Here is a 27,575-nt window from a genome sequence, read left to right as displayed (position 1 = left end):
AGTATGACAGTGGCAGAGCCAGTTCTGGCTGGTGCCAAAAGGCAGGATTCCTAACTTTGGCTTCTTAGTGGGAGTCATGAAGGGGCAAGCTTTCCTTCCACAAGCATATGCCAAGGATCCACCTTATCCCCACCTGGCCTGGCTGCAGCCACTAAGGAGGCAGGGAGTCCTGGGTCCCTCAGACCTGGCATTTCACTTTGACCTTGAAAGGTAATCTTGGATTAGTCCCTCCTCCATCAACCCATTCCCCCCACCTTGGTCACTGGAAAAAGTCTACTTTCAGGTTCATTTTTATCCCCCTGCATTTCTCTATCATCTAGCACATTACTATGGACAACTATGTGCCAGATCTTGGAGACCAGATGGATCAGACATGGTGGAGAAGCAAGACCAGAGCACAGATTCTTCAGGGTCTGATTGCCTGGGTTCAAATCCTGCTGCTTAATGCATGACCTGGGGCGAATTGCTTGACCTCTCTGTGCCTTAGTTTATTCATCAGTAATGAAGGCCCCTGTCTCTGCCTTGCAGGGTTGTTGGCATATTAGCAATAACAACTACCACTTACCCAAGGCTTACTATATGTCAGGCACTTGGCTGAGGCCATTCTGTGCCCTGGGTGAACCCTCAGCACACAGTCGTCATTCCCACCTGACAGATGAAGGAACTGAGGCTCAGGAAGCTCAAGTGCCTCACCCAGGGCCTCACAGCTGGTGAGTGTGTGGCCGAGCAGGCATCTGAGCTGGAGTTCCTGCTCTTCCCCACCACATGTCCCGCCAGCATGGCCATGCAGGTGTTCCTCCTGCCACTTCCCCAGAACCCCCAGCTGCTTGGCCAGTTCTTAGAGAATGAGGCATCTGTATGAAGGGGCAATCTAAGGGCTACCGTGCCCACCTGACACAGCCCAGGTTTCATCTGGCTGGAGGACTGCCTACTGACATCCTCAAGTCTTCACCCCACACCACACAGTCCGGAAAACTAGGATTTGTTGAAGACCACAATGTAAGTCAGTGGCAAAGTTGGGACTGGGACCCAAAGCCAGTTTAGGGCACTTCTTGTTACCTTCCTTTTACCCCTTACCTGTCCTTTTAAAAAAAGAGAAGTTTGGGGACTGTGGTGTATACGTGTGTGTGTGTTCACAGCTACATGCCCAAGCATTTGTGGGGCAGACACTGGCACGTAGAGATTTGTGGATCAATAAACATCCCTTCCCGCTTCCTCCTTCTTCATTTATTCATGAACTCTGAACTCCTTGGCTCCAGAGAAACTGCCTGGAAGAAAGCAATTAGAGCATAATTAGAACCACTCCTATTATCAAGTCTCAGCGGGAGGGGGAGGGCTTGGGGATGGCCCCGGGAGTTCCCTGTTAGAGCCCCAACTCCTGCCGCTGCCCATTCAGCTCCTGCTCACCCCATGGTTCTCAGCCTCCCTGGAGTCCTGGGCACCAGTCAGCTTTCAGCAGGGAATAAGGACCTCAACCCTGGAGGCATTCAAGCGCTTGATAAGGCTAGGGAGGAGAGCTTTGTGCCTTGCATACTAAGAGTAAATGATTTCCAAGTCTGTTTCGTGCTGAGTTTTTTGGGTGCTTCCCGCCAGGGCCTGGGGCTTGCGTTTGCAGGAAAACTAAAACTGAAGCTATGGCTCCTGCTTTCTAGAAAACATCCCTATATCAAATTGCAGTGAATGAAGACTAAAATAACAGTAGGAAATGTAAATTACCTGGAGGAAGCAATTTACCAGGCAGGACTCTCATTCACTGCTGATGATTAATGATAACAGTACCAGCAGGCAATGTCCATGGAGTGTTTCTGACCCGTAGCCACTGCTCTTCCCCACCAGGTGTCCCAATGGAAAGAGGTCACCTAGGGGTGGGCATTCCCTCTGTCCTCCCTGAGGAGCAGGAAGACATGGTGCAGGGAGGTGCCAGGCATTGTGCTGCTCCTTCAGAGGCACTTCCTCACTTAATCTTGCAGGACACCTGGGAGGTAGATACTAACGTTATCTCTGATGTATGGGTGAGGAAATTGAGGCTTGAGAAGTGACAATGACAAAGCCTGCCCAAGATGACAGTATTGGTGCAGGACTTAAAAACTCAGGCCTTTTGGCATCTAGATCCCTCATGCTTTGTGCTCTTCTAGGTTTGAGGGTACAGTGTGCTCTTTCCTGAGCTTCCCTTGTTGGGCCTTAAAAAGCTGTTTAATGTGCCCCTATGTGTCCATCTCCTGGTTGAAGATAACACATTGAATCCTCTTATTCCTCTTTTTCTCACCCTGTGTCCGCTGAAGGGAGGGAACGCCCTGCCACTGGTCAGGGTCATGACCCCCAGAACCAGCCTGGGCAAAGGGAAATGAAGGTCTGGCAGGTGAGGGTCTCAGGCCTCCTGAGAGAGGGTCGCCATGGATACAGGAGCCCAGGCTATAACCAAAGAGATAGTCCCCCAGCCCTTAGGCTGTGACAGGGAGGGTATGGCTTCACGATGTGGAAGGGAGGAAACTGCCACCTGGGGCCCAAATGGTCAGAGGTGGGGATGATGGGCTACATGTAGTCAGAGCACTGTGGGGTCAGTGGTGCTCCCTTCTGGGAAGGCGGGTGAGGTACCTGGGGACAGCCAGGCTTCTTCCTTCCCCTGAGGGGAGGTTGCCATGATAACCAGCTCCCCTTCACTGACCCTCTGTGGGGCACTGCCCCCTTTCTCCTAGTGTCAGATGGTCACCCTGGCAACAGGCCTGTGCCCAGCAGGGGTTTCTCACTTCTCTCACATGGGAAGGTAGATTGTTCTGCTGTACACAGAGCTCTGACCCACTGGAGGTGTGTCCATGTGGGCCAACTTTCAGCCCTTACCAGGCTGGCCCAGTGATCGTGGTAAAGTAGTTTCCATCCTGCCTCCCCTCTGTTTATGACCTGTGCGTGGCTCATCACCTTCAGGATGAAACGTGCATCAGAATCATCTTGAGGGCTTGTTAAAATACAAACTTCTGGACCTTGCCCGGAGTTTCTGATTTAGTAGGTCTGAGATGGGGCCAGAGATTTTGCATTTCTAACAAGCCGGAAGGCGCTGCTGATGGTGCTGGTCCGGGAACCGCACACTGAGAATGACTGTCCGAGCCATGGACACCAGGCTGTGCGCCAACCCTACCATTCACCACCTCTCGTCCCCGAGCTCAGGTCCCAGTGATGTGGGAACACCAGCTGCACCCCACACCTCAGTGCTGTGTGTTTGCTGCTCTGTCCTCTGAAAGTCCTTCCTCTCTGTATCTCCCTAAGCTAACCCATCGTTTCCCCTTTAGAGCTTCTCTACAGTCCCGCACCCCTTCTGCACATGGACATCTTCCTCTGGGCTCCATTACAGCAGGCATCACACTGTTGGAATCTGTTCTGATTTCCACATCAAGTCTCTCTCCCTAGACTGAGTCCTATGAGGACTGGAGAGGTGCCTGAGCCATCTGGACCTCAGAACCTGGCCATCTGAAGCCCTCAGTGAATGTGATGCTTATATGAACCTCATGAGCTGATGGAAAACCCAGGTGAATAATCACAAAGCTTCTTAGTTTACTCAGCCAAACATTCATTGGTGCTCACTCTGTGTCAGGTATGGTGCTAGGTGCCAGGGATTGAGCAATGTGGGAAGCTAAGTCCTGCCCCTGTGAGCTCAGATGCTGTCAGTGATCATGTTGGGATATGGCGAGGGCTAAACAGGAGAAGATGGCAAAGGATGGTGTTACAGAGAGGACTTTCAGAGACAATGGGGTTGAATAGTCTACAAGCAAAGCACGAACCTTTCTACAGACCTTATTGCATTTACTTCTCCCTACAACTCTACTAGGCAAAAACTGTCATTTCTGTTTTGCAGATGAGCAAATGGGACCCAAGAGGGGAAATTCACTGGGCCACAGTCACAGCACGCATGTGGCAGAGCTGGGGTTCGCCTGGATTTCCTGATGCGAACTCCCAAGCTCTCTCCATACTCTTGGGGCTGCCCCCAGAGCCCAGGCACCTAGGTGGCCCAAGATTCTGCTTTGGGAACATGTCTCCAGTGAGGATTTACCAGTTTGCTCATAACAGACCTCAGGGTCCTCCATCCAGTCAGACCCACTTCCAAGACCTGCCAGGGCTTCTCCAGAGGATAGTTTGTGTGGCTGGCTGGTGGTGCAGCCCAGGTCCCAGGGCCAAAGGCCAGCTGTGTCAGGGGAGGGACAGGTGTGGACACACATGTGTCCTGACCTGCCCAGAAAGGAACCAGAGGTAGGACTGCTCACTGGAGCAGGCTGGGGCTAGAAAACACCACTGTCTTCCAGCACAGAATTCTAAGGAGTGGAAGGAATTTAAATTCATAGCCTGGTCTTCTAGACGATTATGTCTAGGTAAGAAGAGAACATATTTTATTTAAGAGTTTGCTAGCTTGGTTTGTAACTTAAATATTTAGACATTCTCTATTGGCACTCTTGCTTCAGTCCTGAAGACCTCCCAATGTTAGAGAAGTTCCTGGATCTGGGGTGGGTTGCAGGCAGAGACTCCCAGGTGCAGATCTGCTCAGACGATGCCAGCTAGTCCAGCCTGTCTCTGTCTGCTGCCAACAGCCCCACAGGCTGTCACTAGCTGTCCACCAAGGACACAGGGATCCCCTACCAAAGTGAGAGGCTGTCTGGGGCCCAGCTTGGGAACCACACTGGCTGTTGGCTGTGACAGGTGGGGCCAGCAGCTCCCCAGGCCTGATGGGCCAGGGTGGGAGACACGGGCACGGCTTATCAATCCCTGTTATAGCCAGCTGTGTGATCAACTCTCGGCCCCCTTCCCCCCGCAGCTGCACCAGGTGGCGATGAGACATACTCCTTCTCCCAGGAGTGTGGGTACAGGCAAGTTGCTCAGCCTCTGAGCGGAGTATCTTCATCTGTAGAGTGGAGATCATTGTGCCTGCCTTTTAGGGCTACCAAGGCAACTTAATGAAAGGGTCCATGAGAAGCCCTCAGCACAGCACTGGCACTTAGTCAGCGCTCAGGGCGTGCCAGCTGCTGTAACTATGGCTGATAGGAGCCAGGCTCCTGGAGGGCGGCATGTCTATCAGGCACATAGTCATGACTTTGCTGAATGAGAAGCTCCTGGGCAGAGAATCCTGGAATGCAGCCTTCCAACCCTTTGTCTGTACAGAGAGATGCACAGAGGCCCAAGGAAGCAGTGGGGCCCGCTGGGTCCAGTGCAGTGCCTGGCCTCGGGGCCCTTCATGGCCCGCTCTAAGAAGCAGACTGATGCCACTGCTGGAAAGGATCAGGGTTGGGTGAATATTTTTGTTTTCCAGACAAAAATATCCTGAACAAAAAACAAGCACCCCCAGGTGGGTGCAAGCGGTCATCTTCTCTGCTCGTTCTGGGAAGTTGTGGGCAGGAGTCTGCAGCTAGAACCTTTCCCCAGGTCTCTATGTTTCCAGGCGGGAGCTCTGGGGCAGCAGTGGCACAGGTGCCCAGCAGTAAAGGAAGTGCCACTAGCAAGTCATAATGCCACAGACATTCCCAGGAGATGGGGCTTGAACCCCACTCTGACACCTGGTGACCTCAGAAAGGGCCTCACTCTCCTCCTTTGAAAAATAGGAATGCCACTGCCCTAGCAGGGTGGTGAGTCTGTTACTTCTGGACTCTGGGGCCAGAGGACCTGGTTCAAATCTTTATCAGCTGTGTAACCTTGGACGAATGACTTTCCTTCTTATTGCTTCAGTTTTCCCATGTTCAAAGCAAGGACGACCTCAGTCTCTATCTGGCATGTTTCACTGAGTATTAAATGAATCAAAGCATGCTAAGCATTCAGAAGATGCCTGGCATGTAGTAAGTGTTGGCTATTACCTCTTAGTGTCATTCTGGAGATCAAAGGAAATGCCACCTGTAAAGTGCAATGCTCAGCCTATGCACACAGTAGGCACTTAAGAACCATATTTTCCCTTTCCTTCCTCCTTTGAACCCCAGGCCAGGAGACCAGGCAGGGGCCAGTCCTCCCTCCATTCTTGCTTCCCTGCACACAGCAGACAGCGCACCTCTTCTTCCAACAGGTTCTGCCAGCAACCTTCTGGCCCAGGGCCAGGAAATGATTGCAGGAGGAGGCTCTGCTCTCTCTCCAGGCTCCTATGCCCTCCCTTTAATCTTCCCAGTCAGCCTGGAGAGTGGGGGATGGGGAGGTGACGGGGAGAAAGTCTCCCTGGGCTGCAGGCATCTGTTAAGAGCTGGGCTCTGGGGTCAGACTCACCTGGGTTTGCCACAGCTCTGCCCCCTGCAGCGCTGTGATCCAGGCTGCGCTCCCCTCCAGAGAAGGGAGAAGAGCTGTGACCCAGCCAGTCCGTGCTGAAGGTGGAGGGCTGAATGATGGTGCACACAAAGTGCTTGGCACAGAGCCTAGCCCAGAGTAAGTGCGCACAAAACATGAGCCATCGTTATTAATACTGGTGTTAAAGTTTGCAGCCAGGCATTTTGCAGGGAAACACTTGAGCCCAGTCACCGGGGGTACTCTCAGGGGCCAGGGCTGGACCCCACACAGGGCCTCTCCTGCAATCCCTTCCTACCGCCCTGCTCTTTCAGGCCCCAAATGACCCTTCCCCGGCACCCCCCACACCCAGCACTGGCAAATTACCAGGAGAGGAACGGGGGGATGTGATGGGAGGAATGACACTCCTTGCGTTCATTTATAACTCCCTGCCGTGGATGAATCAGAGCAGGGACCTGCCCAAGTAAACAGACCTTTACCATATGGGAGAGGAAAGGCCGTGCAGACGGAGGGACACCAGGCTGGCAGGCTCCCCTTCACCTCTCTGAGGCTCAGTTTTCATCTGTCCAATGGGCTAATAATCCCCCATTATGGGGTGATGGCATGAATCTCAATCTGAGCTGTGACTGTCCAGGGGTTGGTGGCTGCCTGTGATTCCCAATGGAAGGAGAAGCGGGGAAGCTGGGATCCGGAGCCAGGGCTGGAATGATAATGAAAGGGGGATCCTGAAGCTCCAGGGGAGGGGCTCCTGGCGCCCGCTGCCATTGGTAGGCAGGCTCCCACCCCTGGCCTTCAGTCAGAAGTCAGAAGTGGCTGCTGTTGCCATAGCAGTGAGGCTGCTTTTCATCAGTATTTTCTCACTGGGAGCTTCAGTACAGGAGGGGCCACTCCGTAAGTCAGGGAATTGGATTCTTTCTTCCCTCCACCAGGTCACATGAAGCGCAGCTCCGCCAGGAGAAATGACCTCCCAACATCTTCTAGCTGTTGACTGGGAGCACTTAACCCCTGAAATAGGTACCTATACCTCTAGTGTGATGCTTGACCCAAGGGGGTGGAGGACTTGGTCCCCCACCTCAAGCTCCAAGGTGCTTTCCTGCTCAGTCTCCACTCCTGCTATGTTGGCATCAGGCCACTGGACACAATACCCCTTCCAGCCTTTCCCTCTGGTGCTCTACTCCCTCTCATTCCCCTGATCTAACCACAGGGGTCTTTTCTGGGCCCTCTTACTTGCCAAGCTTCCTCCCACCACAGGATCTTTGCATATGCTCTCCCCACTGCCTGAACCTTCTTCCCTCTCTTCCTTACCTTGCTAACCCCTCTTCCTTCAGTTCACTTCCTCCAGGAAGCCTTCCTTGACCACTTCCATCATAGCTCTCATTCTTGGCACCCCTCCTTCAGAGCACTTAGCACAACAGTAATTTTGCTCTGTGTGTGTGTGGTTCTTCTCTCCCCACCGCCACTGAGCGTAAGCTCCATGAGGGCAAGAACTGTGTCTGGGCCTTTTTCTTTTTAAAAAAAATTTTATTGAGATATAATTCACAGGCTATAAAATTCACCATTTTGAAGGGTATAATTCAGTGGTTTTTAATATGTCCACAGAGTTGTTTAATCAAAACCACTCTCACTCTAGACATTCTCATCACCCCCGAACCCCGAAGCCGATCAGCAGTCACTCCCCATTTCCTCCTCCCATCAGCCCTTGGCTCCCGCTAATCTACTTTCTGTCTCTCTGCACTTTTCATGTAAGTGGCATCATACAATTTCTGGTCCTTTCTGTCACTTCGCATGATGTTTTTAAGGTTCGTGCATGTTGTAGCATGTATCAGTACTTCATTCCTTTTTATGACTTGATAATATTCGGTAATATTCAAATATGGATATATCACATTTTGTTCATTCTGTTGATGAACATTTGGGTTGCTTCCATTTTGGGCTGCTGTCAATAAGGCCACTGTGAACATTCCTGTACATGTTTTGTGTGAACTTTGTTTTCAGTTCTCAGGTATGTAACCAGGAATGGAATTGCTGGGGCATGTGATAGCTATGTTTCATTTTTTGAAGTACTAGCCTATTTCCATGGTGGCTGCACCGTTTCCCATTCCCACCAGCAATGCGTGAGGGTTCCACTCACCCCACATCCTTATCCAAGCTTGTCATTATCTTTCTTGTTTTAGCTGTCCTTGTGGGTGTGAAGCAGTGTCTCTCCGTGGTTTGGATGCACATTTCCCTGATGAGTAATGATGCTCAGCATTTTCATGTGCTTATTGGAGAGATTTCCCTCCAACTCTTTTGCCCATTTTTTAAAATGGGGTTGTTTGTCATTTTATTGTTGAATAATAAGAACTCTTTATACAGTCTGGATTCCACACCCTTATCACACCTATGATTTGCAAATATTTTCTACCATTTTGTGGGTGGCTTTTCACTTTCTTAACAGTTTTTCATTTTGATGATATCCAGTTTATTCAGCTTTTTCTTTGGCTGCTTGTGCTTTTGGTGTCAAATCTGAGACGTACCTAATCCAAGGTCACTCAGACTTGCATCTTTGGTTCCTTCTAAGAGTTTTATAGTTTTAGCTCTTCAGTTTAGGTCTCTGATCCAGTCTGAGTTAGCTTTTGTGTATGGTGTGTGGTAGGAGTCCAGCTTTATTCTTTTGCATACCTAGGTGTCCCAGCATCATGTGTGGCAAAGACTATGCCTTCTGCATTGAATGGTCTTGGCACCCATGTTGAAAATCAATTAGCTGTAAATATATGGGTTTATTTTTGGACTCTCAATTCTGTTCCATTGATCTACGTGGCTAAGCTATGTCAATACCACACTGTCTTGATTACTGTAGTGTTACCATAAGTTTTGAAATCAAGAAGCATAAATCCTCCAACTTTGTTCTTTTTCAAGATTATTTTGCCTATTCTGGGTCCCTTGCATTTTCCTGTGAATTTTAGGACCAGCTTATCCATTTCTGCAAAAAAGGTAATTGAAAAACTGATAGAGATCGCATTGAATCCTATAGATCAATTTGGGAATATTGCCATCTTAACAATATTAAATCTTCCAATCCATGAACACTGGCTGTCTTTCCATTTATTTAGGTCTTTAATTTCTGTCAACAGTATTTTATAGTTTTCAGTGTGAGTCTTGTACTTCTTTGGTTAGATTTATCCTAAGCACTTTATTCTTTTTGACAGATGATATCATAAATGGAATTGTTTTCTTAATTCTACTTTGGATTGTTCCTTGCTAGTACTTAGAAATACAACTAATTTTTGTATATTGATCTTTGGATCTTGCAACCTTGCTGATCTAATTTAGTAGCTCGAAGTTTTCTTGTGGATACTTTAGGGTTGTTTATATATAAGATCCTGCCATCTGCAAAGAGAGATGGTTTTACTTCTTGCTTTCCAATCCTTTGATTTCTTTTTCTGGCTTAATTGTCCTGGCTGGGACCTTGGGTGCAATGTTGAATAAAAGTGAAGAAAGCAGACATCCTTGTCTTGTTCCTGAATTTAGGGGGAATACTTTCAGTCTTTCACCATTAAGGGTGATGTAAGCTGTGGGTTTTTCATACATGCCCTTTATCAGGTCGAGAAAGTTCCCTTCTGTTCCCATTTTGTGGAGTGTTTATATCATGACAGGGGATGTGTCTGTTTCTGCTTTTGCTCACCACTGTATCTCCAGTGTCTGGTACTGTGACTGACATTTAATAACTGAGGTGAGAAAAAAGGTCTTCTAATGGCCTTTAGGGCCGGTCTTCTCAAGATCCTTCCTACTGTGGTTCCAGCTGTCCATGCCCCTGACTCAAATTTGGACCCTTTCCCCTCACTTACTCCTCCCAGCCTTACTCTGGCCTGATCCACAGACTTGTATTCTAGTATAAATTATCCCCATTTCAGGTATGTGGAGGCTGATGGAGGCAGGAGTCGCAGCTAGTCTGGCCGGCTTTTTCGATTGCAGTTCGTATACCTGCCAGGTTTGGGGAGGAGGACGTGAAGCCAGAAGATAGAGATATCACACATCTCCGCAGAGCATTGATTTTATCCTGATTTGGAGGGAAATGAACTAAAGAGGAGAACATTTCAGAGTAAAATTGGATATATATATTTGTTTAAGATAAAACAGACTCCCAGAAGATTCCTCTCTTGCAGCTGACTCCCTGGACTCCCCTGTTGAGGATGCTCAGGTGGGAAGGAGGTGGGGCCTGGATACTGCTGCACAGCTTTTCTGGCCCAGTTGGAACAGGAGTGCAAGCTCTGGGGGTCTCCTCTCTGAGAGAGGAGCTTGATGGTTGTTATTGCATGGATTCACCCCCCCAACCTGGGAGACAAGAGGGGTAAGCAGTACAATTTCCATTTTACAGATGAGAAAACTGAGGCCCTAAAAGGTGAAATGATTTGCTCAAGTTCTCAACAGCACAATGCTCTGAGTTGGACAGGCTGTTAAAAACCCACACCAGAGACCAGTAAAAAAAAGCCAGAGTCAGGAGGAGCCACTGAAAGTCAGGAGGTTTCTATATGGAGGCATCTTGTCTGGCATTTGTCAGAACACCTCTGCTCTAAGCAGGGGCTGACCCCTCTCAGTGGCTGGCTCAGCCAAGCTGGTTGAACTCCAAGTCAGCTCCGAGGGAGCTTATTGAGGGAGGCCTGAGGCCCAGAAAAGAGCTCATTTATGTAGGAGGCATCCAGGGTATGAGGGCAGGCCTCCCTGCTTGAGGAGACAGCAGAAGAGCTGCAGGAGATTCTCTTTTTTGTCTTATTAGCAAAGAAGAAAGGCTCCAGAATGAATGAAAGAAACCTTGGCTGAAGGAAGCTGGGGATGAGAAAGCTTCCGCAGAGGCAGAAGTCTTCAGAAGCGGAGGGTGGAGGAGAATGGGGTAGGGGGTGGGACAACTGGCGATTCAGAGAAGATGGCATTTGTTGGGTGCTCCTTCTGTGCCAGGCATATGCTTTGTGCCCTTTCATGTCAACTCCAATAGGTAGGTTTTATCCTTTTCCTTTTTAAAGATGAGGAAACTGAGGCTCAGGGGTATTTAGACACTTGCTGGAGATCTTATGGTGAGTAAAGCATGGCTTTGAATGGAACATGTCTCAGGGTCGTTGTCGGTACTCGGGGACTCATTTGGGAGGGCTGCCAGTTTCTGCAGTGAGGCAGTCAGGCCACAGTGGTGATGCTGTGGGGGCCCAGAAGCCATTTGTGGACCGTAAGAGCTGGTGAGCTGGTGAGGGACAAGCCCTGGAGCCCACAGGTCTGTGTCTGAATCTTGCTTCTTCCACACACCTGCTTTGCGACCTGGGATCTGTTACTCAGCAACCTGGGCCTCCATTTGCACATATGGAAAGTGACACCTCTCAGGGGTTGAGAGGAACAACAGACGTGGACATAAGGCAGCGGGTACAGGGCAGGCTCAGTGCAGGTCCCAGAGCGGAGTTCTCGCAGTCTTCTCTGGGCTTGTGCCACCTGACACTCAAAGTCAGTGATCTGGGCACCCATGCAGGCGGTGAAGTCAGTGTCCCTGAGCACTTGGCCCGTAAATGACTAGAGTAAGGGTGGAGCAAGGGGCCAGGCCAGGTCAGGAAGCTGCTGGACTGGATGGGGTGGGTGGGGGAAAGCACTCTGGCCTCAAAGGGGCCTGCACACCAGGTCAACCGTGGTCTCTTCTCTTTCAGGACATGAGCCCCCTGAGCCTGTGGGGAACCCAGGCCTGGAATCTTCAGTATGGGTAACAGTCATCACAGCTAACATGGCTTTACCCATGGCTTTGGGCCAGGCAGTGCTCTGAACATTTTACACATGCTCCCTCATTTAGGCCTCAGGACATCCCCATGAGATAGGTCCTATTATCATTATCCCCATTTTACAGATAGAAAGTTAAGGCACAGAGAGGTTAAGTGACTTGATGAAGGTCACACAGTTAATATGTGGTAAAGGTAAGATTCAAACCAGACAGTCTGGCTTCTAGGCCACACATGCAACCACTATGCTGCACAGCTTCTTAGGAAACAAGCAGCAAGAGTGTGACCTTGGTATGAAACCAAGGACTTAATTATCCTAATAATGATGGATGTGGGCACAGTACTTTACAGTTTAAAAAGCACATTGTAGTACATGGGTTGCTTTCCTGGTTGTAATCTCACTTGATCTCCAATTTCTCTGCAAAGAAGTCAGGATATTATTAGCCCCTTTTTGCCAATGAGAAATTAAGATCCAGAGAGGGAAAGTAACTTGCCTAATCAGTAATAACTTATTGAGCACTTACCATATGCAAAGGCCTTTACTCACATTACCTCACTGAATCCTCACAGCACCCCAGGAGGTAGGTATTAGTAGTAGTAATAGTGCCGTTTTACAGACAAGGAAACTGAGGGGCCAAGGCAATGGCTTCCCCAGATCCCACAGCTTGTGAGAGCTGGGAGTCCATCCCAGGTTTGCCTGACCCCAGAGCCCAAGCTGATAACTACTGGGCTCTGGCCTCAGCCTCATGCCTGGTGGAGGTACACTCCCAGTTGGTCAGCGTTCTGGGTTTTCCCACCCCACCTCCATCATTATAGCCCCTCCTGAAACTCTCCATGCCTCCTTAATTCTCCCTGCCTAAGTGCCTGCTCCATTAAGGTGCTTTCTGCCACGGGTTTTTGGCTCAATTATATGAAGTCATTCATTGTACTTAATGGGGAGATCTGATTAATCACCTTTTTATTTATCCAAATATCCATTTGCAGCCGGCATCTTCCGGGAGAACCTGTTTTTTGCTGGATTTTCTCTGCCTGAATTGTCTTCCTCTCCAACCCTGTCTGAAATGCTCTTTTTTGGAGGGTGACCTCTTCCCAGGTCTTTGCTGCCCACTGCAGAGCCTGCTTGGGGTGGGGTGGGGTGTCTGGGCATCTGGGGCATGGGACTGGGGAATGCCCCAACAGTTTGGACATGGGGACTCAGGCGGTTACAGAGTGGGCATAAGGTGAGTGTCCTGGGAGAGTGGGACCTCAAGCATGGAGAGGGTTTCTGGGCTCTGTCCTCCGCATTCCAGGAGGGCCTCAGCATCTACACCTGATCACCCACCTCCAGCCTGTCCCCCTCACCCGGTCAGAAAGCAGAGAGCACCATGTGCCCAGCACCCAGCTTCCACATCTGCCTGCTCCAACCTTCCCTGGCTCCTAGGGGCCAATGGGATAAAGCCCTGGGTCTGAAGCCCAACCTCATGTCTTCCCTACCCTGCCACCCCTCGTGTTATCCAGAGTCACAGCCAGACTTCTAAGTCATTTATACCCTCCCACATCTGGGTGACCAGTTTGTCCCAGTTTGCCCAGGACTTTTGGGTTTATCCCTTAAAATGTTACACCCCAAGAAACCCCACGATTCCGGCAAACCAGGACAATTGGTCACCTGCCCATACCTCAGGGGTTTCACCCATGCTCATTTGTCCCTATTAATTTCTTCTTTTTTGTTGTTGTTTTCTTATGAAAGTATTACTCATCAGTGTAAAAACCGTACAGAAATATCTCTGGTTGACTCTCTGTCTAACCCCACTCTCCAGAGTTAACAGTTTGGTGATTCCTTTTTTTTCCTTCTGCCCAAAAATAAGATCACCCTAAAGTGGCTCTGCTGACTGCCTTTTCACACCCAGCAGCTGCGCCTTCTTTCTGTAACCCTTTTGTAATGGCCACATTGTGTTCCATTGTGTGGGAGCGCCATGATTTACTTCTGAGGGACATCCGGAGTGTTTCCAGTGCTTCATTATTATGGCCAAATTTAAATAACACCACCTCTATGAACGCTTCCTTGATCTTCCAGGTGGTCTCAGGTTATTCTTTCATTATTGTCATTATTTTAATAACAATTAACATTTATGGAGTGCTTAGTAGGTGAGGCCCTTGACATACATTATTTCATTTAATTTTCACAACAACTTTAGGAAGTGTGGAGACTATTATCTCCATTTTACAGATGGGGAGATTGAGGCTCAAGCAGGCTGACTCCAGAGCGTGCCCTCTGACCCACTATCCTAAACTGCCTCTCTTGATTTTCCAAAGATTGCCCTGGAATGGCTGGTGCTGGGGACTAGCTCCAGGTCAGCTGCCTTCTGTGTGCTGGCTGTGCATCAGCACAAGAGCAAAGCCCCAAAAGGGTGGTGGTGATGAAAGGCCAAAGCTGGTAGCTGCCAGCTGCTAATCCACTTCCTGCCAGAACCCAGATATTAGCAGGGACAGGGCCTGGTGAGAGGCAGGTGGCATAGTAGCCCCAGATCCAAGGGCCAAGTTCTACTGTGCTCCTGCAGGCTTTTCTGAACCTTTAAGAGGGGGTTCTCCGCAGGCAAAAAGCCTGGGAGAGCAGATTGAGGCTTGAAGGAGTGGAGCAGGAGCTGGACTTGGGAATTACTCTACTCTAGAAGACCCAGCAGTCCTCACAACAGTGCTAGGAAGTAGGCATCCTCATCCCCATTCTACAGAGGAGGGAACCGAATCACAGCCTTCTCTGCCCTGTCCACACCACTGCCTGTGGGTTAGGACCAGATGGTAGATGAGGAGATAGGCCCAATGAAGTGGAAGGACCCTTTGATTTTAGACTAACCTTGGTATCACCCTGGGCTGCTAGGCCCAGAGCTTATGCAAATTTATGTAGATGAATGCTAATTTGACCACTACCAGGCCCGGTTGTTCTAATGGAGCTGCCAGTTCAGGGGTGTAGCCCCCAGCTGGGGAGGGTCAGCGATCACTGGGTTGAGGGGGCGGGGTTGCCATGGAGACAGAGGCCAAGCCCAGGGGCTGCCACCAGACGGGACCAGGGCTGGCCGGATCAGCCCTCTGAGACAGTCTTGGGCCTCCCTTACAGCTCCAGGCTGGTCTCTGTGGGCTAATTACGTGCAGGGTAGTGACCAGCTGCTCCCGGGCTCCTCTAGCCCAGCTGAGGGAGAGGGTTGGGCCACAGCACGAGGGTACGAGGACAGGCAGATGGCAGTCTGGAGCTTGGGGGCCGGGGGAGCTGTACTGAGGAGGCAGGAGCAGGACTGAGGGAAGGGAGATTACCCCTTGAGAGCAGAAGGCTGCCCCCAGCCAGGCGATAAGCGGCGAGACCCCCACATGGTAGGGATGCAAACAGGCATGGTGGTCCCATCTCCGAGGGCCTTGTAGGCAGGGCAAAGGCGTGGCCTCAGCAGACTGCCTGGAGTCCCAGCTCCTCTGTGTGCCCTTGGGCAAGCCCCTTCACTCCTCTGGGCCTCAGTTTCCTCTTTGTAGGGGTAGGATTAGGAGGTGTGACATGAGTATAAGGGGTGCCCAATTAATGATTCAACAGTTCTGAGGCCCCATTGAAAGAGGTTATTTTTGTTTTGTTTTCTAATGGGAAAGAACACCTGCCACACCTGCCCCTTTTCTTTGCTCCTCTTCCTCTTCCCCTGCTCTCTGGTGTGGGGCAGATGTTCTGGTATCTGCACAGAGGGAGAACCGGGCAGGCCTGTCATCCCATGAGGACAGGAACTTGGTCCTCTATATTTGCCACTGAGTTCTCAGCATGTAGCCCACAAAAGGCACTCGGGAACTGTTTGTAAAACAAATGAATGAACAGATACGAAGTTCTCAGAACAGTGTCTGGCACTAATAATTAATAAATGTTAGCTGTTACATCACTGCCCCCGGGAGCCTGGGCTGGGTGACTCATGAGAGGCCCTTTGATCCAGAGCAGGCTGTGCCCCGACCAGTGCTCTGTCCCTTCCTACGCCCCTGACTCTCTCTGGGGAGAGTGTGGTGGGTGGAAAGAGCTCAGATCTTGGCTGTGCCGCTTCCTCTCTAATTGACTGCGGGAGACTCAGGTGAGTGCTCTCAGCCTCCTCTGTGAAAGGCGAGCCCTCATATCCAGGCAGCCGTGTTGGGGCTGGCAGAGCCCGGCAGAGGGGGCAGTGATAGATTTGGGGGTAGTCGGGCAGGGGGAAGCAGGGCTGTGTTGACCCAGGCAGAACCTAGGAAGAGACCCTACCAGGGACTGGTAGATGGAGAGTCTGGGCAGAGGTCACGGGACCCCAAGGCAAGTGCCCCTGCAGACAGGCAGGCCGCAGCAACACCAGGCCCAGACCTGGAGCTACAGAGGCCTTCATGGTCCGGAGAACACTGAAGCCCAGAGGAGGAGACTTGCCAAGGGTTGCACAGAGCAGCCACATCAGAGACCTCAGGTCCTCTGAGCCACTTTAGTGATCTTCCACGGGGTCTAAGCAATGGATCAACATTTTAAAACACTTTTTCTTAACTCTTTTAAAAATACAACTTTGTCGTAAGACATTTCAGAAATATGGAAGCATTTCCAAGTAAAAGCAAAAGTTTCCCAGTCTCCCCATTCCAGCTCCCTAGGAAGAACTTCTCATAACCATTTGTTGTGTGTTTCCTTGGCTCTGGATTCTGCATTTATAGCCAGACACGCATCTTTTTTTTTTTTTTGGCTTTTTTTCTTTTATATAAAGGGAATAATATTGTTCTGTGGCTCTTTTTTGGTTTTATTTTCACTTAACAGTGATGGCCTTGGCCATTTTCCAGCAGGATCCAGGCTGGGACAGAGAGAAGCAGAAGGGCTACAGGGCCTGGAAGAGAGAGTATGTGTATATGTGCATGTGGGGGGGGGGTGCGTTTGCGGGTGGGGGGGTGGGTATGGGTGTTGGGGGTAGAAAGGAATCCCCATAGGTCACTACACACTGTGGGTGGGAAACCTGGCAGAGAAGCCCCCATCATCAGCTCCCAGAGGATTGTAGTATTTGTCTCCAGACTTGAACCCTGTGAGGTAGGAGCCATACCAGCTTCTTTGTTGCGATATACCCTGCACAGGGCCTGGCACATAGTAGGTGCTCAAGAAATATTTGTTAATAAACTGAATCCCTGCTCAGCTCATCTTCCCTTACCCGGCCAAAGAATACCTGGTTTCCATGACTGATAATTCCAACTCAAGCTGAAAGGGCATTGCCTCCCATGGACCCTGGGATGGGGGCAGGGCTCAGGAGTGAGAAGACCCTCCCCTCAGACTAGTCCCCACCCCTCCCTGCTGACAGTTTGCTCACCTCCCTAATGAGGGGGTTGGACCAGTAGCTCTCCAGGGGTCCTTCCCCCCGCTCTGCTGTCTGCAGCTTCAATCCCACTCCCTCATTTCACGCATGAGGGGCTGGGTCGAGTTTAATTTTGTCAGCTGTCTCAGAAATCTATTGGGAAAAGGGGGGCTTGAGTTTGGGGATGCAGCAAAGGCTGGTACCATATACTGAGCACCATCTGTGTGTCAAGTGTTGGGCTGAGAGCTTTACATGTGCTGTCTGAAAATCAGGACCTTTTCCCAGGCTCAGAGATGGGGAGTAACTTGCCCAAGGTCACACAGTGAGTCAGGGACTGAGCTGGGGATGGAACTCAGGTCTGCCTGACCCCAAATGGGAACCTCTTCCTGCCTCAGCCCTCTGTGAACTAAAGTCGGTAGAAGAGACAGTATCAGGCTGAACCAAACCATTCTCCAGAAACGTTGGGGGCCCCTCCCTAGTCATTTCCCAGGTAGCCTGACTTCCATGTCTAAGTCCCATGGTGACATGGCTGGAATTTTGGCCAAGAAAGTAGTTGACTTGAACAATTAGCTGGCAAGGGCTTGGGCATGAGAGGTTTCTGAAGGGTTCCATGGCCCCAGCCCAGCCCCCTCCCACCCTCTCCCCCAGCCAGCTTCCTGGTCCTGGGGTGGACCCATCTGCATTATTCATCCCTTGCCCCCCACCTCCACCCCCACCTGGTGTTGGGCTCCTGGGGTTGGCGTCTAGACAGACAAGAGCATCCTACTGAGAACAGTAGCAGCCCTGACTCGGGGCTGAAGGTTCCCATGGCAACTGCATCCCCCTCAGCTGCAGCTACCCGATAAATAAATACTCAGGGGTGGAGGTGGGGAGCTAAGGGCAGGGGGGGCGGGCAGCAGGGGAGCCTCGTGGAGGCTTCACTCTGGAAGGAGTGGGGCTGGTTAGGCTCGAAAGAGGCTGGGGGGCAGGCGCAGAGTGGGTGATGCTGGCATTGCAGTGGTCAGGTAAGAGGAGACTGGAGGGAGGGAAGTGACCAGATGCGAGACCTTCAGAAGATCAGAATACCAGGGTTTGATGACAGGCTGGGCATGGAGGTGAGGGAGCAGGAGGGGGACGAGAACCTACAGGTTAGCTTTCTAGCTCATGCAGCTGAGCACATGGAACCCCAGACACTAGAAATGGACTGGGTTTGGGTGTATTAAGTTCACGATGAGCCATCCAGTGGTGGTGGCTAGGAAGGGGCTAAAGGCTGAACCATGAGCAGGTAGCCACGGAAGCCTGGATGGGCATGTGTGTGCTGGGAGAAGTGGAACATGAAGAGCGGTTGGGATGTGGCCCTGGGACATTCTGGTACTTAGGGGCCTGGCGGGGCAGGAGGGTGGGCATCAGCAGGGGCAGCGTGCCAGGCACGGCTCTCACCCCTGAGAATGTGGCAGTGAACACTTCAGGCAGAAATCCCTGCTCTCATGGAGTTTTTCTGAAGCAGGAGGCAGACAGTAAATATGGACTAATTGTATATGAATCCATGATAAATGGGGGAAATTAAAGCAAGGGAGTTTTGCTGCAGGAAACTATTTTAAATAACATTGACTCCTCACAACCACATGAGGGAGGTACTGTGAATCATACCCATTCTTTTGGTGGGAAAACTGTGGCATTGGGAGGTTAAGTGACTTGTCCAGGGTTGAATAAGAGCCAGTGGCACCAGGATTCTAACCCAGGCTTTGCTCCTAACCACCAGAAAATTGTAGTAGGCAAGTGGGCAGAGTCATGAGTGGCAGGGAGGGCGTGGAGACCTTTAAACAGTTGCGGGTGTGAGGGTCTTGAGATAGATAAATTAGCTGGATGAGGATGAGGGACCCTATTTAAAAAAAAAAAAAGGTGGGGGGTGCCTTAGGCGTGCTTAGAAACCAGTGGGAAGAACCCTGGGCAGAGGGAGAGGCTGAGTTTACAGCAGAACCATGAGTGGTGTGGGCTCCTGAGAGGACAGGAGCAGGGGGGTTCTGGGGTGCAGGAGGCATTGGGAGGAGCAGGGATGATGCCTCAAATACAGCAGCAGGGGATGGGGAGACCAGGTCCTCGCTGAGAGTGAGAGTGGAGGGGTCGCGGGAAGGTTGAAGACAGTGAGATGGAAACAGTCACTGGGAGAGTGGGTTCCCCAGAGAAGCTTGTGGGACAGTGTCTGGAGCCTCTGGAAGCTGGTGAGTACTGATCTACCAGAGAACCAGTTTACCCTGGGGATTGCCTTTCTCCTTCAGTGCTTGGCTGCTTTGCAAGCACTGAGAAAACTAGTAATTGGGTTTATCCAGGTGTGGGCTTTTCCTAACAGGTGTAATGGAAAGGCAATTGGGTAAGAGACTTTGCGTCTCAGAAAAAGCTGATGTTGAAATGAGGGATTGTGCGATCCCAGGCAGCCAAGTTGGGATGTGATGACGTGAGGAGCAGGAGGGAGTGGCAGGGTGTGAAGCTGGACTGGGGTGGTCCAAGGGGAGCTGTCAAATTGGTGACTTTGGAGGAGAGGCAATTATAGGTGATGACATGGTCCAAGCCGTGGCCCTGCTTGGACAGAATCTGGGTGACTTGTTCTCATGGGATAGTCAGGGACTCATCTGGCTTGGCTGGGGTCCTGTGTGGCTGGGGTGTTGGCAGACCCAGAGGCTGCTGGTGATCACCCCAAGCTCTCTGGACTGCATCGATGACAGTGTGACTAGACCAGATTTGCATTTTAGAAAGAGCATTGGACAGCGGTTGTAGCCTGCCTCCCTTTGCCAGGAGATGAGGGAGGAGGCTTTATCAGTTGCCCGCGGGAGGTTCCACACTGGCCCACTTAGGAAGGAGACTCAGGAAGCTAGCTTGACCTGTCTTGCAGGCTGACTGGGTAAAAATATCCCCAAAGTTGTTTTTTTCTCTCAGTGCATGTCCACTTGAAATTTTTGCAAAATTTTTACAAAAACTTTGCTGTTGTCTCCATACAATTCCCCTTACTAAAGTAAAAAAAGACACCAAGGCCAGTTATGACTTCTAAATCACTGCAGTCCTCAAATTGTTGTTTCTAAGCTGATGCAACCAGATGGGGAAGATATTCCTCTTATTTTTTTGTTCTTATCTTTATTAATTAGCTGCATATCACAGCTGCACAAGCAGAAGTTCTGGGATATTTGACTTGGTTTTCTAATAAGAAATAATAGCTTTAGAACTGAGATTATTTGTAAGACACAGAATCTCAATAAAATATATACATATTATGAATATATATGAAATATGTTTATGAATATATTTAAACTTATCTCTGCACTCACCATTGGAGGGAGAGACACCTCATCTCAGGCCTGGGTTTTAGTGCTGACTACACTGGTCTGTGACTGTCCAATTTCCCATCCATCTCCTTTACTAGAGTCTGAGTTCCCAAAGGGTAGGGACCGTAACTCCTTCACCGTGCATCCCAGTGCCAGCACAAGGCCTGACACAGACTCAATGTTGTGTGAATAAATAAATGATGGACCTGGATGGATGAGGGCATGTCAGATGTCGGAAGGATGGATAAATGGGTGGATGGCGAGCAGATGAATGTTAGATGTGTGAGGCTGGAGGGAGGCTGGAGTAATGGCTACGAGTCACAAAAACAGCCAGGGTTCCACATTCAGTGCACAGAGAGGTCACTTTGGGCCAGTCAGGGGGTACTTCCTAGAAAACGAGGGAATTGTGCTGTACTGTGAAGACCAGGAAAGGCTTGGATGTAGGAAAAGGGAAATGAAGGTGGGACTCCAACTGTTATTGCAGCCCCTTGGGGCCAGGGGCTGACCGGAAATAAGGATTGAGCCAGATCCTAGCCAGCCTTCAATGCCAAACTAAGAAGCTTTAACCAGTAAGTTTTTTACAAATTAGCCACCAACTGTTAAGTCTAATTGTTAGTTTATGTGATGGCTCTATATCCTCAAAACTTCTCAAGGGAGGGATTATTGTCCCTATTAATAGTTAAGAAATAGGCTCAGATAGGGAAAGCAACTTGCCATAAGTCACACAGCAGAGCTACAGTTTGAACTTGAGTTTTAGTCACTCCAGAGCTGCTTTTTGGGGGCAGACACCCAGGAAGCTGCAGGCCTAACCCTGGCACCCACCCACCTGGCACAAGCCTGCCTCTTGTTGGCGACTCCTCTCCCATATTTCATATATATTCATAAACTATTCCCTGCTGCTCACTCTGTTGGTGAGGTCCCCGAGAACACAGAGGGGGTTTGAGCAAGGGCCAGGGTGGGGTTGGGGGCCGTGTCATGTTTTAGGTAGACATATCCAGGCTGTGTCTCTCCAGCTGTACTATGAGCCTGGGCAACTCGGTCACAACGTTTTCGTCTGTCCTCTGATGGCAGCCTCCTTGCCACAACCAGGTGCCAGCTGATTTGAGAGCACCAAGCTGGGCCCCAAGTCACCAGGGCTCCCTAAGGCCTGGCAGAGTCAGGGTGGAAAGGAGAAGGGCCGACAGAAGTGACTCAGTCCAGTAGCCTCTATGGAAGAGGAGCCCCAGCCCCAGAGGGGAAGATGGCCTGCCTGAGGTCACCCGGGAGTCAGTATCAGATGTTCAACCAGAACCCATACTTCTGGGAGAGCCAGGGCCAACTGAGAAAGGTGATTAGTCGGTAACAAGCTGGGACAGGTGGCAGAGAATTGCAGAATGACTGCCTGGCTCTGCCACCAACCTGCTGTGTGACCTTGGGCAAGTCACTTCCCCTCTCTGAGCCACAAGGTTTCTTTCTTCAAAATGAAATAATGATCTTTCTGCCAGAGAGTACCCCATGAGAGATGAACTTGGAGAGCTCTTTACACTCTGCATGGCTCTGGGAGAGGAGTCGCCAACAAGAGGCAGGCTGGCGCCAGGTGGGTGGGTGCCAGGGTTAGGCCTGCAGCTTCCTGGGTGTCTGCCCAAGCTTTGCCATCTGTGTGGCAGCACCAGCTCCACCTCCTCCTGCCTCCCTGCCAGGAAAAAATGCTTCTGGGATCTTCTTACTTAATCAAAATCTTCCCTCTTCCTCCCTAGTCAGGTCCTCTTCTTTCCCCTAGTTTACTTGGGACTCGTGGTTGCAAGTGGCAGAAATCACAAGTACAAGGAAAGAGAGTTAGTTTTAGACAGGTAGGTCCTCCGACCTAAACACTGTTATCCGGTCACTCCCTGTGCTGTTCACTTCCTCCCGCACTGCCTGTCCCTCAGCTTCAGCTTCTTCCTCAAGCAGGCTGTCCCTGTGGGGTGGCAAAGTTGGCCACCAACAGCTTCAAGTTGACACCACGCCCATTCAGGTATCCTGGCAGATAGCATCTCTGTCCTCATTGCTCTAGCAAATACCCAGGGCGACCCTAAGGAGCTGGGCAGAGGGTGAGTGCCCATCCCTGGACAGACCACTGTGTGTGGATTATGTGGTTAGGCTCACAAGTGCACTGTGGAAATTAGAAGTGGACTCAGCCCCAACCAGGTCACATGGGCTGAGGGTCTTTCCAAAACAAAGGGATGGAGTCTGTCACCAGAAGAAGGGATATTGGGGAGTCAATACCAATAGGTATTCTCAGCACCTTTACCCCTAAACACTTCAGCTGAAAGGTTGAATGGGGACTGCTGGAAAGGGACTACTGTTGTTTGAGTCCTGTATCAGTTAGCTTTTGCTGCATAACAAAACACCCTGAAATGCAGTGGTTTAAAACAACCATTTTATTTAGCTCATGAATATGTTAATCAGCTGAGAGATTCTTTTGGTTTGGCTACGGGCCTTTGGTTAGCTGGTGGGTTGGCGAGCACCTGTGTGACATAGGATGGCCTCACTCACGAGCCTGGTGGTTGACTGGCTTTCAGCTGGGGTGCCTCTGTTCTTCTCCGTGTGGCTTCTCATCCTCCAACAGGTTAGTGGGCTCTCTGACAAGGTGTTCTCTGTTACCAGTGTACCAAGTGGGCAAGCTCCAGGGCACAAACATTTTTTCAAGCATTCACTTGCATTTTTTGCTTAAGTCCCCTTGAGCAAAGCAAGTCACATGACTAAGCACAGTGTTCATGTGGGAGGGCCATGCCAAAAAGCATGGGGACAGGGAGAGGAAGGGCTTCTCTGGACCCTCCAGCCAGGGTTGGGGAAAGCTGTCTGGGTCCTGACTGCATCAGCCAAGAGCCCCACAGGGGCCAGTGCAGGTGCCAGTGGGGAGGGCCTCTTGGCAGGGAGGAAGGTGTTCTGAACCCTGGCTCCCATCTCCCTTTAGCCCACCCCAAAGTGGTGATTGGAATTCAGTGCCGCCTCACTCCTATAGGTTTGTCCCTATTTCCCAACATCCCTTTGGTACCACAGGACTGGGATGGCCCTGAGACTTGTGTGCAATCAGGCCACGGTGCCTCATTACCATGGTAGCTGGTGAGAGGTTACCTCAAGTTCAAAGAGGAGTCCTTGTCCTTCCTTTATAGGGGGTGACCATGACTTCAGCCTACCCTTTCCCACAGGTGGCTGCGTTGGAGCGGCAGATCTTTGACTTCCTGGGCTACCAATGGGCTCCTATTCTAGCCAACTTCCTGCACATCATGGCAGTCATCCTGGGCATCTTCGGCACTGTGCAGTACCGCTCCCGGTACCTCATTCTGGTACGGCTCAATCATCCCTCCCCAAGCCCACTCCTTCTCCTCTCCCCCTTCGCCACCTGCTCCTCCAGCCAGAACTGGCCCCTTCCCTGGGCACCCAGACCTGTGCTCTGTCTTGGCTGTGGTCAACCAGTGGTGTGGATGCCTAGATCTCAATGCTTCTTTGCTCAGCAAAGATAAGATATATTCTTTAGTGAGTGTTTACCCTGCACCAGACATGCTGCTAAGAGTTTCACATGCTTTGCTTATCTTTACAACAGCCCTGCACTGTATATCTTACCATCTCCATTTTCCAGATAAGGACATGAGGCCCAGAAAGGTTACAAGGCTTCCTAAGGTCACACAGCTAGTAAGTGGCAGGATTAGAGCATCAGATCCAGATTGGAGACTCCTTCCACATCTCCATATTGCCTCGGAAGGCCAGTGGAGGGATGGACTCTGACTTGTTTAGTTTCTTAAGTTGCTTCAGGAAGGCTTGGCCTTTGTCCTGTGAGGTTCATCAAGAATGCGGTCTGGAGTGGCCAGCATGGCTCTGAGGTCAGTGCCTTCCGTGCTGCAGTCCCAGGAGTGGATTGTGTCCCTGGCTCCCTCCTGCTTCCTCTCCCCAAGCCTTGCTCCCTGAAAGTCTGTCAAACTTGTGTTTTTAGCTGGGCTCACACTTGTTCCTTGCTCTTCCTCGGTGATCCATTCCTCCTGAAGGAAAAGGCTTTTCAGTAGACTTATTGCATAAATGCTTGACACTTACAGTAACAACGACACGCAGCATCATGCCACCACTGGAGCCCACTCGCGCTCTTTCTAGGGTTTCTCCCCACCTCCCACAGGCTGGGCTCCCAGAAGCCAGGTGAACAGGGCTGTGCCAAAGCAGTCTTTCACCTGAGATAAGAGAACCCTTCTCTCCAGTTCTCAGGCTAGGCCCCAGCTGCGCTATAAACAGCACTGTTTGCCAGGTGGCAACCTCTGGAATTGCAGGAGTAAGTCTTGGGTGGAAATGGCCATCTCCTCTCCAGCTCTTTGCAATGGGTAGGATGCCGTCTGGAGTCTGTTTCTCTCTGTAGAGTGGGTAGGATTAGCTACCAAAAGACTTGAGTTTGAGGGCCAGCCCTACTTCTTTCTAGCTGTGTGATCTTAGAAAACTTATACCTCCTCCCTTGGCCTTAAATTAGTTAAAGTGAAGACAATGCCTTTCCTGCAGGACTGGTGTCAAGGACTGGATGGTTGGAAAAATGATTTGTAAACTATGAAGTGCTCTCTGGGTGAGGTATTCTTGTAGTTTCCCCTGCAAAGGTCTCCTCAGTTTGTGAGCTCCATTGACACGCCCCGTCCTGACTCCCCCAGGCCCCACCCTAATCCCACCTTTGCTTTCCCCAGTATGCAGCCTGGCTGGTGCTCTGGGTTGGCTGGAATGCATTTATCATCTGCTTCTACCTGGAGGTTGGACAGCTGTCCCAGGTAAGCCTCAGGCCTGGCAGTGCCAGAAGGCAGAGCCTGACCTGCTCCATGCCCTACCCCCAAAGGCTTCCAGTGTGGAATGGGTCTGGGCCATCACCTCTTGAGGAAACCTCCCTGTACACACTCAAATAATCTGTGTTCTCCATCCCCCACACCTACATTTTTGTTTCTGGCTTCCTCTGCACTTCTCAAAAACAAGCGATGCAGCAGATAAGGCTGAAGGGCAGTCTTTATGAAGATGGGCTGGTGTCCTAGTTGATCACAAGCTCAGTAGAAACCAACAGTATGTGGTGGCCCAGAAAGCTACTAGAAGGCTCCAGGGATCTTAGTGTAAGGGAGGGGAAATTGACATGCACTTTGTCCTGCTCAGACCACAAAGATTTGAGTCTAGTTCTGATTGATATTTTCAGAAGGGAAAGAGACTACATAGAATTTGTTTGGGGAGAACTGAGTGGACCAGGTCACATGGAGGACTATTGAAGAAAGTAGTTTTTAACTTGGAGAAGAACCAGCCCAGAGGGCACAAGTTCTATTTTTAAATATAAAGGAGGCAAAATATATGAATGAGAGAATTGGCTCTGTAGTTCTGTTAGATTTAAATCTCAGCTCAAACATTTCCTAGCTGTGTGACCCTGGGCAAGTGGCGTACCCTCTCTGAGCTTCCTCATTTAGTAAGTGCAGATAATAGAACCCCAACTTCATGTGGTTGCTAAGGGGATGAAACATCACACTTCTCAGTGTTTAGCATCTGGTCATCATAAAGTGATTATTTGTTAATGGGCTACATGAGTGAATGTACACCATGGGTAAGAACTTCTGATCTAGGCCAGCCCCTTCTCCATTTCAAATGGGGAGACCAAGAACTAGAGAGATGTTTGCCCAGGGTCACACTCACAGAGCAGTGAGAAGGCTGAATGGGCCATGAAAGGGTCTGTATCGAGGATTTCACCAGTGGTAGGGAAACTGGACCTGGTCACTGTTAATGTCCCTTCCAACCCTGAAATTCTGGGGTTCCTATAGGCCTGCACAAGCCCCTTCCATCGCTGATGGAAGTGTGAGGCCTGCATGGTCATCAAGCACCACCTACCGGTCAAATGTAGATTTGCAGATACAGATTCCATACCCTTCACAAACCAAGGCAGGAGACTCGGAGGCTGTTACAACAGTCCAAGGGCAAAGTAGGCCTTATAGAAAGTCTCCTGGAGCCTGGAGAGGAGCCTCTCCTTTCCTGCCAAGCTCAGTATTCTAGGCCCCTCTGCCCCCAGGACCGGGACTTCATCATGACCTTCAACACATCCTTGCACCGCTCCTGGTGGATGGAGAATGGGCCAGGCTGCCTGGTAACACCTGTCCTGAACTCCCGCCTGGCCCTGGAGGACCACCATGTCATCTCTGTAACTGGCTGCCTGCTTGACTATCCCTACATCGAAGCACTCAGTAGTGCCCTGCAGATCTTCCTGGCTGTGAGTTCTGTCCGCCTACCCCACACACTCCCAGAAGTGCAGTCCACCCTAATCCCTTTGTTTAGTCCTAGTTAAAAAGAGATGAACTTAGGTCTTGCAGCCTGCCTGTGCTTCTCCCTGGCTTCGTTTCTGTATCTTGTACCTCCTTCCTTCACCCCTGCTGCAGCCCTCATTCAGGGAGTAAGTGGGTTTAATGAACAGGATGAGTCATCAGACAATGAGTTGATCCTGGGTTTAAATCGCCAGTGGATCTGCTGTGTAACCTTGGACATTTGCCCTCTCCAAGCTTGTTTCCTTATTCACAAAAAGGAATGACTATATCAACCCATAGAACTGTGAGAATAAAATAAGAGTGGCTCCAAGATAGTACTAATTCCATTTCTAGAAGGGCCAGCCCTGCTGTAGGCATTTCACACACACACAGTCACATAATCCTCTTTCCTCTTAACAAGCCAGTAAGGTATGGCCCAGGTCCAAGCTCAGAAAGTGAAGCTCAAAGAGGTAAAACAATTGCTTGTCCAAACTCACACTCCCAGAACGGAGAATTTGGAACCAGGTACGTCTGACTTTAAGGCCCAGTCATGTAACTTGAAGTTGTAATGGGTTGGCCTTTATTTTAGCCTAGTAACCTGCCCCTCTAGTTGGGGTGGTCAGGGCCCAGGAGGCAGGGGGTGGAGGAAGAGCTGCTTTCTCTTCCTTCCCTTCCTCTCCCAGCTGTTCGGCTTCGTGTTCGCCTGCTACGTGAGCAAAGTGTTTCTGGAGGAGGAGGACAGCTGTGAGTGCAGAGCCCCTGGGGAAGGGGGCGGGT

At 50.5% G+C, this 27,575-nt stretch overlaps 1 protein-coding gene across 2 annotated transcripts in view; it reads left to right on the top strand.

Annotated features, from left to right (window-relative positions):
- The window catches only part of NKAIN1 (sodium/potassium transporting ATPase interacting 1), a 40,170-nt gene that overhangs the window by 9,337 nt on the left and 3,258 nt on the right, over positions 1 to 27,575 (top strand). The window contains exons 2-5 of one of the 2 annotated variants that reach the window (XM_036885321.2): positions 23,718 to 23,855; positions 25,224 to 25,304; positions 26,570 to 26,767; positions 27,482 to 27,542. In XM_036885321.2, the coding sequence (XP_036741216.1) occupies positions 23,718 to 23,855; positions 25,224 to 25,304; positions 26,570 to 26,767; positions 27,482 to 27,542 (478 nt within the window). The remainder of the gene's footprint in view (positions 1 to 23,717; positions 23,856 to 25,223; positions 25,305 to 26,569; positions 26,768 to 27,481; positions 27,543 to 27,575) is intronic. The other variant, XM_036885322.2, reaches the window with a different exon arrangement.

The sequence above is a fragment of the Manis pentadactyla genome, chromosome 4, assembly GCF_030020395.1.
Source record: "Manis pentadactyla isolate mManPen7 chromosome 4, mManPen7.hap1, whole genome shotgun sequence".
NCBI classification, from domain to species: Eukaryota; Metazoa; Chordata; class Mammalia; order Pholidota; family Manidae; genus Manis; species Manis pentadactyla.
Note: the sequence above shows the minus strand (reverse complement) of the source record. Positions and strands in the feature narration are given on the sequence as shown.